Source organism: Thermothelomyces heterothallicus (genome assembly GCF_042370625.1).
Source record: "Thermothelomyces heterothallicus CBS 202.75 unplaced genomic scaffold P884_scaffold_19, whole genome shotgun sequence".
Lineage (NCBI taxonomy): Eukaryota > Fungi > Ascomycota > Sordariomycetes > Sordariales > Chaetomiaceae > Thermothelomyces > Thermothelomyces heterothallicus.
Window position 1 is genome coordinate 202,921 of NW_027192580.1, and position 14,136 is coordinate 217,056.

The 14,136-nt window shown below is 57.1% G+C and overlaps 3 protein-coding genes across 3 annotated transcripts; 2 read left to right on the plus strand and 1 right to left on the minus strand.

Moving 5' to 3' along the window:
* Nucleotides 1-148: 148 nt before the first annotated feature.
* On the plus strand, nt 149-4,025 carry P884DRAFT_286368 (clasp N terminal-domain-containing protein; the record flags this gene model as incomplete). The annotated part of the gene is made up of 4 exons (XM_069443829.1): nt 149-240; nt 392-908; nt 969-1,087; nt 1,148-4,025. The coding sequence occupies exons 2-4, from the start codon at nt 444-446 to the stop codon at nt 4,023-4,025; spliced, it is 3,462 nt and encodes a 1,153-aa protein (XP_069295787.1). The 5' UTR covers nt 149-240; nt 392-443.
* Nucleotides 4,026-7,386: 3,361 nt separating this feature from the next.
* On the plus strand, nt 7,387-11,334 carry P884DRAFT_205200 (uncharacterized protein; the record flags this gene model as incomplete). Its single annotated transcript, XM_069438636.1, has 6 exons — nt 7,387-7,452; nt 7,521-7,551; nt 7,638-8,957; nt 9,022-10,863; nt 10,965-11,098; nt 11,188-11,334. 6 exons carry the CDS (start codon nt 7,387-7,389, stop codon nt 11,332-11,334), a joined length of 3,540 nt encoding a protein of 1,179 aa, XP_069295788.1.
* A 1,256-nt stretch (nt 11,335-12,590) lies between these two features.
* On the minus strand, nt 12,591-13,614 carry P884DRAFT_293448 (uncharacterized protein; the record flags this gene model as incomplete). The annotated part of the gene is made up of 2 exons (XM_069444223.1): nt 13,360-13,614; nt 12,591-13,291 (listed from the first exon to the last, which is right to left on the minus strand). The coding sequence occupies exons 1-2, from the start codon at nt 13,505-13,507 to the stop codon at nt 12,591-12,593; spliced, it is 849 nt and encodes a 282-aa protein (XP_069295789.1). The 5' UTR covers nt 13,508-13,614.
* Nucleotides 13,615-14,136: the final 522 nt, after the last annotated feature.

Consider the following 14,136-nt stretch of genomic DNA (forward strand, 5'->3'; position numbering starts at 1 on the left):
CGGCTCCACTTTCCACTCAAACCTGGCCAGCGATCTACCATTCAAGGCTCTTGCTTGCAAGGATTCTGCGAGCCGTCCCGCAATTGATAATCATGGGCACACAGTCTTCAGATCAACTTCTGGCCGAGCCAATTTGCGGCCGCGAACATCGCCATCATCGCAAATTTCCACTCTGGCGCCCATAGTGTGTACATACGTCGCTGTATGCCCTGCGCAGTCGCGCATTCTTTCTTATCTATTGTGAGTAGTGCTGGGCCTTGCCAGGTGATTGTGCCTCGGCGACCGTGACATTGTCGCAACCCGTGTTTTTGTTTTGTTTCTGCCCTTTTTTTTTGGCGCTGCTGGCCTGACAGACCTCACTGACCTACCCTCTTTTCCACCCCTCGCACAGCAACCGCCATTTTGACGCCAACAAAAGTGCGCATCCTCTACCCGAGGAGAGAATGACAGAAAGAATCACCGACCAGCAGGTCGCCGACCTCGTTGCCCTGCTACGCACCGACGCATCGATCGACGCCAAGGTTCAACAGGTCACTGCTGTCAAGTCGTGCATCAAGCAGCAGACTGTTCCCGAGTCCTGTATAGTGCCGCTGTTCGAAGCTCTCCGCACAGCGTCTAGTTCTCAGCATTCCATCCTCGTCAATGCCGGCTTCAGCGCGCTTAATCACCTCTTCACCCGGCTTGGCCGGCAAGATCCCAAGGCGCTGGCCAGGGAGGGCGTCCGCATACTACCGCTTATTGTCGAGAAGCTGGGAGACCAAAAAGAAAAGTTCCGCCAGCTGGCTCAGCAAGCCCTGGTCACCCTCTATAAAGTGGCGCCGGTGGAGGTTGAGCGCTCTGTGCGCAACATCGCTATGGTTGGCAAGAACCCGAGGGCAAAAGAGGCCAGTCTGCACTGGCTCCTCCAGGTAAAAATCGTGGCTCGCCCCGTTCCTTTGTGCGTCCTGGCGGCTGATTGGGGAAAATAGATGCACCAGGAACACGGCCTTCAGTTCCGAGCCTACGTTCCGACCCTGATGGAATTGCTCGAGGATGCGGACGGCATGGTGCGTGACGTAGCCAAGTCAACAGTCATTGACTTGTTCAGGTACGCCTAGGTTGACTTGTTGCCCTTCTTTTTTGTCACATCGACTCACGCAAATACCAGGAACGCACCCGGCCCCGCAAAGTCCGACTTGAAGAAGCAACTGAAGAACTTCAAAGTCCGCCCGGCTATCGAGTCGGCCATCGTCAAAGAGCTCAACCCCACAAGCTCTGCTCCAGCCTCGCAGATCGATAGTCAGGACGACCCCGCGCCTTCGCGCCCGAACCTTGCCGCGAGCATGTCCTCTCTTGCTCAGCGCCCAGTGACACCCGGGCTTCCAGACAGCTCCCCGGAAACCGTCGAACCGTTCTACGTCAACACATCGCGCGAGCTAGACGAGATCCTGAGGGAGATGCATCTTCACTTTGAGGGCAAGGAGACAGAGCAAAACTGGATGAAACGGGAAGAGAGCATCACGAAACTTCGGAGGATGATAGCTGGGAATGCTGCGACCGACTTTCACGACCAATTTCTCGCCGGTCTTCGTGCGCTTCTCGACGGCATGGTCAAGGCCGTTGTCTCGCTTAGGACCAGCCTTTCTAAGGAGGGTTGCAGCTTGATCCAGGACATTGCGAATGCCTACGGCCCAGCCATGGATCCCATGGTCGAGATCCTCATGCAAACTTTCATCAAACTCGCCGCCGGGACCAAGAAGATCACCGCTTCACTGGCAAACACCACGGTCGATACCATCATCTCCAGAGTAACCTACACGAATCGAATAATGCAGCATGTCTGGAATGCTTGCCAGGACAAGAACGTTCAACCGCGCCTCTATGCCACCGGGTGGCTGGAAACGCTGCTCAAGAAGGAAGCCCATCATAAGAGCCACGTAGAGCACACGGGCGGCCTAGATCTGATTGAGAAGTGCATCAAGAAAGGTCTCGCCGATGCCAATCCAGGTGTGAGAGCCAAGATGCGTGCGACGTACTGGACCTTTGCGGGCATTTGGCCCGCCAAGGCCGAAGCTATCATGAACGGGCTCGACGCGACCGCAGCAAAGCTGCTGCAAAACGATCCCAACAACCCCAAATCGCCTAAGAAGCCAGAGGGGGGCGCCCGGCCCGGCCTGGGCCTGTCCAAGAGCACCATGGGCACTTCGAAGCAGAGCTTGCGGGACACCATGGCAGCACAGCGGCGTGCGATGACGGCCAAGGCTCTACCAGCTCGTCCAGGTTCGGCAATGTCGCACTTCTCAACCCCCGTCGGGACCGTATCCGGTTCGTCACAGCAGCCGACAGCAACCGCCACGACGCGCACACGACCCGAGTCAGCCATACTAGGCTCCTCCGCGGGAGGGATCTCGGGTGCTCCCATGAGACCTGGGAAGAAGAGACCGGAAATGGCTGCCCGACCAGCCACTGCGGGACCCTACTCGGTTAGGAGTCATGACCAGCCCTCGACTGAGCAATCCAGTCCTCCGAGTAACCCAAAGCCGAAGGCAGTCACACCGAAGTCCATCGCCTCGTCACCGAAACGGACGGTCCCTAAAATGGTTCGCCCGGCTCAGCTGACATCACCGGGCGAGACAAAGCTTCCAACGCCAGTCAGGGCGGGAACTCCAAAGAACTTTGGCTCTCCCCGAAGCACTCCTTCACGGATTGTGCAGCCACCCATTCTCTCGCCTTCAAGCAGCCCCTCGAAGGGGCATGAGGATTTCAGCTTGGTCGTGCCCAACGTGACAGTTGGGGGACCACCTCCCGGCGAGGAACAGCTTCAGGCGCATCATACTGAGGACCAACAAGACATGAACATCATAAGCCGGCCCACCACGCCGTCGAAAGTTCCTGACCTCTCTCCGGCTGGATTGGCGAGCCCGGTACAGCTTAATGGGCCTACCCCAAAGATTGCGAGCCCTGTGGTAACATCTCAGGCTGCCGAAGATGCCGTACCAGCTTCGCCCAGTCCTTTGCATTCTTTGGAAGTCTACGAAGATCCCGCTGACAGGGAGCAAGAGGCTGAGCCGAAGCCCATCATTGAGCCCGTACTGGGACAGAGGCCAGTGAACGAGGATGCGGCAATTCTCCAGCAAGCCGCACAACAACAGCAACAGGAACAGGAACAGCACGACCCCCAACACCAACAACAACAACAACAGAGCGGCGAGCCCTACGGGGTAACCCCCCCTCCAGAGAAGCTCAAACAGAACTTACGCCTCCTGGATAGCGGCATCTCCAAGGTCCAACAAAAGTCCCTCGACGTCCACGGCCTCCGCAAACTCCAAGCTATCATTCGTGACAGCGACGCCAAATCAACCACCGGCAGCACCTCTCTGCTCACAGACGATAGGTTCGATGCCCTAGTCAAGGGACTCTTCGACTTTCTCGAGTCGCCCCTGAGCCACATACCGGCGGAGAAGGTCCAGGACGTCAAGGGGCAGGTGGTTGCAACTATCAACGTGCTGCTGAGGCGCATGCGGGCCTCCTTCCAGCCGCACGTGTCGCGCAGCCTCGAGAGCCTCGTGCGGGCGAGGGCCGCGTACGAGGGCCGCACGCACCTCGTCAGCGCACTGGAACTGCTCGCCGCCGACCTCGCCGCCCTCGGGGACGCGAGCGAGATCGTGCTAGTGCTGTGCCGCATGCTGGGTGCCGCCATGGACGCCGACCCCGACCCCGATACGCCCGAGGCCGCGGGCAGGTCGCTGAGCATGGGCCTGCACGTTCTCCGGAAGATGATGGAGCAGCGCGGCGCCGGGTTCGTCCCGAGCGATGCCGAGCTAGAGGAGCTGGCGGGCCTGGCGGGCAGATGCCTCGAGAGGACGGAGACGGCGGTGCGCATGGACGCGGTGCACTTGTGTGTCGCGCTCCACGCGCGGGTAGGTGCCGCTCGGTTCTGGGAGGCTGTCAAAGGGGTGAATGAGGGTCCCAAGAACCTGATAACGTATTATATCGCGAGGGAGCAGAGGGAGGGCGGGGCGGGTGTTGTCAGGCCGGTGGCGTGAAAAGCCGTTTATTACTAGGGGGAGGGGAGGGGAGCGACGTGGTCGATGTCGACCTCGTTCTCTGTTCACGGTTGCGCTGCTAACGATCGTTTCTGTTGACTCGTGTCTCCGCTGGTTGGAGTCTTTTCTCTCTTGTTCCTATTGTCACGACTCTAGGGATCAGGGCGGATGGGAAAGCGGGAAGACGGAGCGCGGCGTCTTGGGTGATGGTTATTTTTCTATTTTTTTTTTTTTTTAACTGGCGATTGGGCTGATCGCCAAGGGTTTGTGAGGAGTTGGGGCACTCTGAATTTGCATCGTGGCAGTGTTTAGCTGGAGATTTGATATGATTTAAGGTCTTGGAAATCAGCATTGTTGCCTCGAGACTGGATTCGGAGGACTGGCGCTCGATGTCAACCGGGTCAGGTTGTCTCTTATCGATCCTTCACGACCACCTGTGCCCGGCTACCTACTTCGAATGCCAGTCGGCGACCGAGGTCCTGTATGAGCTACGTGACTCTTGACAGGAGTCTCAAGCGAACGCAAAGAATCTACCAGCCCTCTACTTCATAGATTGGAGCGATCGAACGATTACTTCCCTGCCAACTCGTTGCGTGATGGAACCTAGCCTAGCGGTTGCGATGTATGGTTTTTATGGTTTTATGGTTTGTTCGCATCCACTTAGCGTGGACAGATATCTGATTATTGGTCTTCGTTTACAAAGTGGAGTGTGGAGTGTACACACGGGCTACTATACATATATGGTCTAGACTGTAATCTGTACATTACTGCGGGATATGCGTGAGGGCCTGGACATTAGTTAACTCGTGGGTGTATTTGTGAATTAGTGTACAGGTAGTTATGTCTATATGCATGCATGTACACACATACACTATGATGATGAATCTTATCAATCTCGTTATTTTCCTCTGAAGATCGGTTGAACTGGTTGTGCTGTGTCAGCCCGCTAGAGGGACTTTGCCGGTCAAAGAACTTATTTGAGGGTGGGGCTCCACCTCTCGTTTCGCTGCCGCCTCACCAGGCCCCTGGAATCGATCAGGGGCTGGTAGCGCTTTTATCTGAAACGCCAAGCGGCCAGGTTGTCGCTAGCGGAGGATCGAGGATCTCGCCTTAGAAGGCCGCTGCAGATCTGTCCTGAAAGGGGACCACGCCATGCATCTTTGGGAAGAACGAGAAGGGATGGAAGCCCTGATGTGTTAAACAACGACGCCAGCGCCATCGAACCATCGGTTTTCGCGGTCAATGCAGGCACTGGCGCTGGAGCGGTGGGTTCCGTCTGAAACATGCAGGGTGTTTATAAAAGATGGCGGGTGGTGTAACCTTTCGGTAGGTAGTGTAGTGTATGTGCCGACGACTACGGTGTAGTGTACGGAGGAGGGTAGTTATAGCACACGGTACGGAGTACTCCGTACCTTCCCTAACTTGGGATGTAATGTACCGAGTATGTACTCGAGTACTTCTTGCTTTTCTATCCCGCTGTCAATCATGCCCCGGATTACACACCCACCGACCTTACTTTGATTGCACCATGGAAGTTGCTACCTTACCAGGTAGCATTGCAAATGCCGCGGGCAGTTCTTCCTGCCTTCGCCGGCAATTCCCAGCATCACAGAGAAAGGGATAGAGTCGAACATTTGGGTAAGGGAACCTGGGAACGACCAACAGTCTGACCCACTGCACTAGTTACACCAAAGGGTACTTTTGTTGTTTGGAAATTGGGTTCCATCTGCCGCGAGCAGTTACCGTCCATCACCTCATCGACTCAAGCCCAATCTCCGGTCATGGCGAGGCTCAGCTGTGGTCAGACAATCTGTTGACGCTTACTCTGCCCACAGTAATCTGTCATCTCTGTTTCTGGCCTCGAGCGCCACTCCCAGTCGTAGTTCAGGAAGGGTACCGGACGGTTTATTGGCCGTCGATGTGCCAATCTTGGGTGCGCTACGCGGCCGTCGCTCTGATTGCCCGGATGTGCAGCTGCAACGCTGTAGACGGGAGGCAGAGCAGGCTCGGCGTAATCCGCGTGTGGGTGATGATAGGGTAGGGCTTTCCACGAAGTACGTGACCGAGATGCGCCACATATCCGGTATCCGGCTGGGTGGCTCGTTCAAGGCGACGTTCGTAAATTGAGTTCTGTCTCGGACAATGGCCGCGGGCCCTCTCGCACTGGCGGGGTCACCGCCTAGTTCTTCCGATCCCGTTGACATCGGAGGTGCCTACACTAGGTAGATAACTCCTGTTCATGTCTTTAGGCAGAACCACTGGGAAACCCGAACCTCTTGTGACAACGGGACCGAATTGCAGGCAATGAGGTGAAGCAACGGACTGGGCTTCTAGACCACATTCGCACAAAGTTCCACCAGGGTTTTTGGGGGGGGGGGGGGTTTTCGTGTCGCGACTCTGAACAGAGACTCCTTAGTTGTTGGGTACTGCTAGGCTAAGCTACAATTGGCTCTCGCCCTTATCCCCCTCCCCCCCAACCCCTGTGCTGCCCCTGACCGTCAGTAATGTGACTAACCCACTAGGTAAAGGTACCCTTTCCCTGTACCGCCTCGAACAGCAAGAGGGGCCTGCAAGGACTGGCCCATCTGGCGAAGAAACAGCAACTCCAGGCGAAGTGCGCGTCCCAATCCAGGAGCCCCAGGCCACTCCGCATCTTCCCACGTTCCCCGTCCCGTCTCGGGCTTTGAGGTTACCTACCGTTGGTTGAGGACGCCTGCGCATTACCGCATTTTACCATTTCAACCTCGCCCTTTTCCGACCGTCGAGCCCGACCGCAGAGCTACTTGCAGACTGCAGAACCCCAGCTGCCGGTGTTCCATTCTATTCCCGCGCGCCACGAGCAAACGCTCCCTTTTCGCTTAGCCCTGCTTTTGGTCCCCTCCCCTCCGACAAGCTCTTCGATTGCGACCTCTCCGTCGGGCAACAAAAAGAACAAAACGCCGCTTCCCTCCCCTCCATTTGAATTCGACAAAATTCGACAACGCTGCAGTCGGCCCTGACAGCTTGATCGGCCCAGCACCGCTAACTAATCGCTTTCCTGCCGAACCAAAAACATACACAACGAACGGTAGCCTAGCTCGCCTCCGGTGACGGCAGCCGGCCGCCTCTCTGTCCCCCGCCCTGCGCGACCCCTCTCGGTACAGAAGAACATAAGCGTCCGAGAAGGAATATAGCTGGTTGGAGGAAGGCAGAATATATCCTCTGATGAGGTGCTACTGGATTCGGGCCCTCGACCGTCTACCACACATTGCTAAACCTACATGCTGTGCCGGTCTCAGCTCGTAGCTCTGTAGCCAGTGCACTCCCGGCTGGTCCGACCTCTTAGCAACACCTAGGGCATCCTCGGATTTTCCTCACAACCATGGACGACTACCTGGATAGTCCCATGGACGCGGACGATATCTTCCCCTGCAAGGGGTGCGGCGAGGTGAGTTGCCTTCGTTTTTGTCAGTTTCAAGTTGAAATTGCTCCTATTCTGACGACACGATGGCGCAGATCTTGGAGGAGGGGAAAGCCTTTGAACTCGGTATGTTCGGCTCGCATGTCATAACCCGATGCTTCTGTCGCGAGGGTCGTCATATCGATGTCGAGGACTAACCCGAGATCCCCTAGCCGGTAATCGATGGCATCTTGACTGCTTCCGCTGCAACACCTGCAACACATTGCTCGATTCGGACGCGAACCTTCTCCTGCTAGGTGACGGCTCGCTCATCTGCAACAACTGCACCTACAGCTGTAGCGCCTGCGGGAACAAGATTGAGGACCTCGCCATATTGACGGGCGACCAGGCCTTCTGCGCGACCTGCTTTCGTTGTAGGAACTGCAAGAGGAAGATTGAGAACTTGCGCTATGCCAGGACGTCGCACGGCATCTTTTGCATGAACTGCCACGAGTCGCTGATGGCGAGGCGGCGCAAGAAATCCAAGGCGGCTGCGCAAGCAAAACGGGAGAAGGATGCGTCACCGTTGATCACAGACAAATCCTTGCCCGCCTTACCGCCCAACGCCGTCCCCCCCGGTGCCTTCTCCCACGACCGCGTGACTCCCGATTCCGACGCGCCGACAGAGCTGTCCCCGCGCCCCCGTGCCGCGTATGGGGTAAACGAGCCCTCCTCACGAGCCGGCTCGAGACCTGATCGTTCCCCCGAGCGGTCGCAGGACCCGGCGAAAGACTCTGGCCTCACACCGTCCGCCGGCACGTACAGGCACAACCGAAGTTCGGCCATCTTCTCGGGTAACATAGACAATGGAGACTCGGACGGAGGCTTCTACATCCCCGTGGCGCTTGACCCAAGTCCCGCACCGGCACTGACTCCACAGTCCATATCGGATGCCTACGCCGAGTCCAGCAGCAGGAGGGCCAAGGATAGGGACCACTCCACGCCGAAGCCGCCGTCGGCGGAGAAGAGGTCTGATTCGCAGGCATCGACCCCTCACATCGCCTTCCAGGAAAAGCCCAGACAGCCGTCCTCGGATTACGAGGCACCTCAGCAGGAGCGACCGGCTCGGAGGCTCTCAAAGAGGAACGGAAACCCCAGGGCTTCGCCCGGTGCCGAGGAAGGAAGGGCCTCTAGCACCAAGTCACAGCCCAGCGAGGAGTTCAAGCTGCAAGACGCCCCGAAGAATAGGAGGCTGGCTAACTCCAGAAGCAACTCCTTAACGAGCAATTCGGTGGACGCGCCTGCCCCCGCCAAGGCCCCTCCGGCCCCTCCTCGTAACAGAGAGGCGCAGAACAACGCTGCAAATGTCGAGTCTCCCCGTCAATCCGGGGCAGCAGATAAGGGCACCCCGTCGAGACCTTCACAGGATTCTCGACGAAGGGAGGATGACACCGCCCGTCCCAATGTTGACTCTTCAGCCTCCGATCGGCCCGAGGCGCTCTCCCCGCCTCCAATCCCCAGGAAAGAGGTCCCTCAGAGCCAGTCTCGAAACGGTGAGTTTACGGCGCCCGGGCGTGTCCGAAAAACGGAGGGACGAGCTAACGAGGCCCAAACCAGCGAACGGCAATGAATCCGTTCCGCCGCCGCGTGGAGCAATACCCGAGACAAAACCGGGCGACTCGTACATGCAGCCCAGGGCGCCGCCACAGCCTCCTTCTCAACCCGCCAAGGAACCTACAACTTCCGGCAACGAGACTGCGGAATATAAACTGTCGCCCAAGCTTCCTCGCTGGAGCTCGGGGGGAGAGTTTACCATGGACGAGGATTTGGCCAGGATACTAGGCACCGACGAAGGGTCGTCATCGATACTTCGGCGTGTATCGAACGCTGTCCGGCATGGGAGAAACAACAGCACCGAAACGATCAGCAACAACAACAATAACAACAACAGTAGTAATAATAGCAGCAACAGCAACAGCAGTAGCGGCGGTGGCAGCAACAACAACCGGCGCGGCCACAGCAGGAGTGTGAGCGAAACGACCAGGGGAACTGCATCACCACGATGGCCGAAGACGCCGATCGCCGAAGATCCGGATGGCTCTCACGAGGTCGCCAGCCCCGCCTCCGTGGCCGCTGCCGGACAGGATGACCCTGTGCTCTTGAAACGGCAGCTGAGGAGCTCGGAGCAGCGTGTGGCTGAGCTCGAGCGACAATTCAACACGGAAAAGGACCTGAAGAATCTGAACAAGAAGCTCGTCGAGAAGAGAAAGACGGTTTCGGTGTTGGACACTCAGACCGAAATCATGATCCGGCAGATCGAGGTGCTCGCTGGCTACGTGGAGCGGGCCAAGAAGACGAACGAACCGATTGACACCCGCGAGCTGGAGGAATCGGCGATCAAGGAGTTTATACAGAAGTTGGAGAAGGTCAAGCAGGATATGACGGCCGCCATCGAGAAGCTTCACGCCGAGCGGGACGAGCTCTTGGAGCAGAAGGCACAGGCAATCGCAGACCGAGATCGGGCGCTGCTCGAGTTTGAGCAGCTTTCGTCCAAGAACGCTCAGCTGGCCGACATGAACAATGACCTGACACACCAGATCCAGGAGCGGTTCAAGCAACAAATCAACAATGGTGACCTGAAGGTGCCCTCCAACGGTCTCGGCATCTACGGCCACACCAAAGGAGCCCTGTCGGCATCGGCCAATGATGCAGCCAGCCTGCAGACAGGCACTACAATGGTCGGCACCGACGTGGATGAGCCGGTCCTGGAGGGGCCCACCGTGGTCAACATTCGGAAGGGCCAGGTGAAGAAGTTCAACTGGAAGAAGGGCTCCAGCAAGGTTGCACACAACATCTCCAAGGGCATCAACCGTGCCGCGGGCGCGTTCCAGCAGCAGGAGCAAGCCCGGTCGCAGCAGCACCAGGCCCTCTCGGGCGACAACATCGGGATTCCGTACAACATGACGGTTGCCCAGACCGAACCGCCGACCACCATGAACCCTCCTCCGAGCGGGCCCAACAATCGGGCCGGGACAGAGAACACGCGGCAAGGGTTCGGTTTCTTCGGCAAGAAGCAGGCCAACAACATGCCCAAGTCGACGGCATCCACCACCAATGCCTCCCCCGCGCCCGTCCAGGCCGAGGCGCCCAGTACGCTATTTGGCTCGGAGCTCGTTGAGCGGGCCGAATATGAGCGCCGCCAGATCCCCAGCGTGGTGACGCGCTGCATCGAGGAGGTGGAGCTGCGCGGAATGGATATTGAAGGCATTTATCGCAAGACGGGCGGCAACTCGCTGGTCAACATGATCCGGGAAGGATTCGACAAGACTGATGACTTTGATATCTCGGACCCGTCGCTGGACATCACGGCCGTCACGAGCGTGCTGAAGCAGTATTTCCGCAAACTACCCACGCCGCTGCTCACGTTTGATGTGTATGATCGGGTTCTGGAGTCGAACTGTAAGTTATGGTGGCGGCGGTGATTGGCTTATTTCTTCTTCTTCTCCTCCTCTTCCTCCTCCTCCTCCGCGCGTTTTGGCCGATGCTGACGCTTCTCGCAGCGATACAGGATGAGAAAGAGCGGTGCGCGCATCTGCGGAAGACGGTCAACATGCTGCCGCAAAAACACCGTGACTGCCTCGAGTTTCTCATGTTCCACCTTGCCCGCGTCGCTAGCAGGGAGCGCGAGAACTTGGTGAGTCTCCTCGTCCACTTCCGGCTGCCCTCTCCTCCCACTTCCCATCCCGCCCAAGGAACCCTGATCGCAAGGCTAACCGATCGAAGATGTCTCCCAAGAACCTCGCCGTCGTCTTTGCGCCCACCATCATGCGCGACCACAGCCTTGAGAAGGAGATGACCGACATGCACGCTAAGAACATAGCCGTGCAGTTCCTGATCGAAAATAGCCATACCATCTTTGGTGACGACTGATATACGCCTCCTTCTTCTTCTTTCCAATGGTAGGCTTTGAGAAGAAAGATAAAGGTAGCAAAGACAAGACGGCTCGGTTGTTTGTTTTTCTTCTTTCTTCCTTTTCTTCTTCTTCTTCTTGTTCTTCTTTCTTTTCTCTCCACAGAGGAATTGATGAAAATTGGGATGACTGGCGACGCATTTGGGGAACTTAAGTTTTATATTTTCCCCGTTTTCTCTTTGGTTGTGCTTCTTGTTGGCTATGTGCAGTTGCTCTGCGATGTGTATATACCTCCAGCCGTTCGAGCTATCAGCTGTGCTGTTCTTTCTTGAAAGAGACCCCCCCCCCTTTTTTTGGCCTGTTGTGTTGTTCATATTGGCACCCTAACGAGCAAAATATCGGAGTGTGCAGTTTGGACTGGTTAGCAAGGCAATTGGAGGCAACGGGCCGAATTTATCCCCTTCTCTGTTATATCCCATATTAAGTTTCTTTTTTCCATTGTCATGATGTTGTGGTCTTCGGCCCGTACAGCTCTTTCGGTAGCCTGTATCTTGGCCGGCATGCAGCGAGAATCTTGGATTTGGATGTTTATCCTTATATTGATGCTGATTTCTATTCTTACTTCCAGCTCCTTATTTTTGGCAGGGACAAGGGCAAGAAGGCACCGCAGACAATCAAATTGATGCCAGGGCCCTCGTCACGGTTCTTGGATGCACAACCGGTTTGATCTAGCCTCTCTGCGCTTTTCTACCTTGCGGATGGACTTTAAGAGTAGAACTCGGGACTTTCGTTCCGCGCCCGGCAAAATTCAGCCCGTGGCTCCGTCTACCCAAACGATAGACACACTTTTATTCTGCCTTGCACATAGTCGTCTCTGGCCCCATGGTTTGTTTGACCTCTACATTGTCGGGGCTGGGGCTTGTCCGAATGGTTGAGCGTGTGGCACAACAACGCTCGTAAGGGGAGAGAGCCCATGAGCGGATACTTCTTGATGCTCAGAGAAGCCACGCCTAGCCTGTCTCCAAAGTTTAAGCCTCCGTCATCCCGGCACAAACCAATTCCTCATTCCCGGGTATCAACAATAGCGCACACAGAGAGAAAAGTCTAGCCGATAAAACAAAAAAAAAAAAAAAAAAGAGAGAGAGAGAGAGAGAGAGAGAGAGGGAGAGAGAGAGAGAAAGAAAAAAAGAAAAAGAAAAGGAAACAAGGTAGAAATACGCCCAAGCAGCCCCCAACCCCCATCTCGCCTCGACTCCTCCTCGTTGACATTCGCGCATCATTTACCCTCGCCCACGAGCTTCTTGACCTTCTCGAGCAGGATCTTGCCCTCCCTCCCGAGCTTGACCTTGCCGTCGCGCCCGGGCGTCTTGGCCTTGGCCATGGCCTTGCGGTAGCGCTCGCGCTCGGCGACGCGCCGCTGCCGCTCCTGCTCGCGCCGCTCCCGCTCGGCCCGGCGCTCCCCGGCCTCCTTCTTGGCGCGCTCGGCGGCCGCGAGCTCCTTGGCGAAGTAGTCGGGATGGCGATGGCGGTGGCCCCTCCGCTGTTGCGGCCGCTTCGGCCCCGTCCCGCGCCCCTGCGCTTCCTCCTCGTTGGCCTTGTCCTTGTCGTTGTCCTTGTCGTTGTTGGCGGACCGTCTCTCCGGCTTGGCGGCGGCGGCGGCGACGGACGACGACTCGAGCATGGCTTGTCGCTCCGGGTGGATCTGGGGCACGCCCTTCGGTTCAGCTGGTCTGGCCTCTTCGCCTTGCTGCTGCTGCTGCTGCTGCTGCTGCTGTTGCTCCGGGGGAGCGGCGGTCCCGCCGGCTGCTTCGGCCGTGGCCGTGGTCTGGTCTTGGGCCGGGAGAGGGGCGGCGTGTTGCTGTTGTTGTTGTTGTTGTTGCTGTTGTTGCTGTTGTTGCTGTTGGTACTGCGCCTTGATTTTGGCGTACTGCTTCTTGACCTTGGCCTTGGTGATCAGGTCTTTCTTGATCTTGGTCACTGCGGAAGTACTAGTTAGTTCCACGTTCACGTTGGCACCAGAGGCGGGGAAGAGGGGGGAGCTTTACCCTTTCGTCGCCAGGGACCGTCAGGGAGGTTCTCGGGCCCGACACGGAATCCGTGCTTGGCTTTCTTGGGTTTTCTTGTGTCATCGGCCGCGGGGCGTGCCCCGGCATCGGAGCTAGAATCCTCCTCGCGAGCGCGTTTTCCGGGCATGGTTGATGCTGAATCGAGACCGTTGCGGCAGCTTGTCCTGTCGTGCTCTGCCGTGCGCCAGTGTTCGTTCGACTTGGCCGTTCCGCCGTGGAATGATTTTTTGGCTGCGATAAGGCCGTTTCCCCGTTATCGACGCCGGGCGGTGAGAGTCTGGGCCCCTCAACCATGTTTGGCCCCACACCTGACGCAACCAGCGGATTGCAGGTGGACACTCTAACTAGTGTGTGTACTGTACTGTACTGTACGTCCGTCCTTGTGTTGACTCGGACCCTGTCTAAAACGCTCGTGGCAGGTTCAGAGCCCCGGAGACTTGAAAGCACATTCCTAGGAATGCCCGATCACCGGCGAAGTTTCGCGGTTGCCTCTCGAGGGTCGATGCACACATTGAAAGCGACAGAGCCCAATGTCTTAATTTTGCTTGTGTGCTTGTCGGCAGATGTCGGCGTGTAGGTGTGTATGTCCTGTATGCACATACATACTACGTAGTACACCACGTCTCAGTATGCAACAGGGTTGAAGACGGGCTTGAACAGCGGCACTCGGCACGTGGCTGGTTAGGAATTCGGTCCTCGTGGTTTCCCCAAGGGATTCTCAGACCAAGAGGTGCCACAATCTTTCAACTTGGAGGA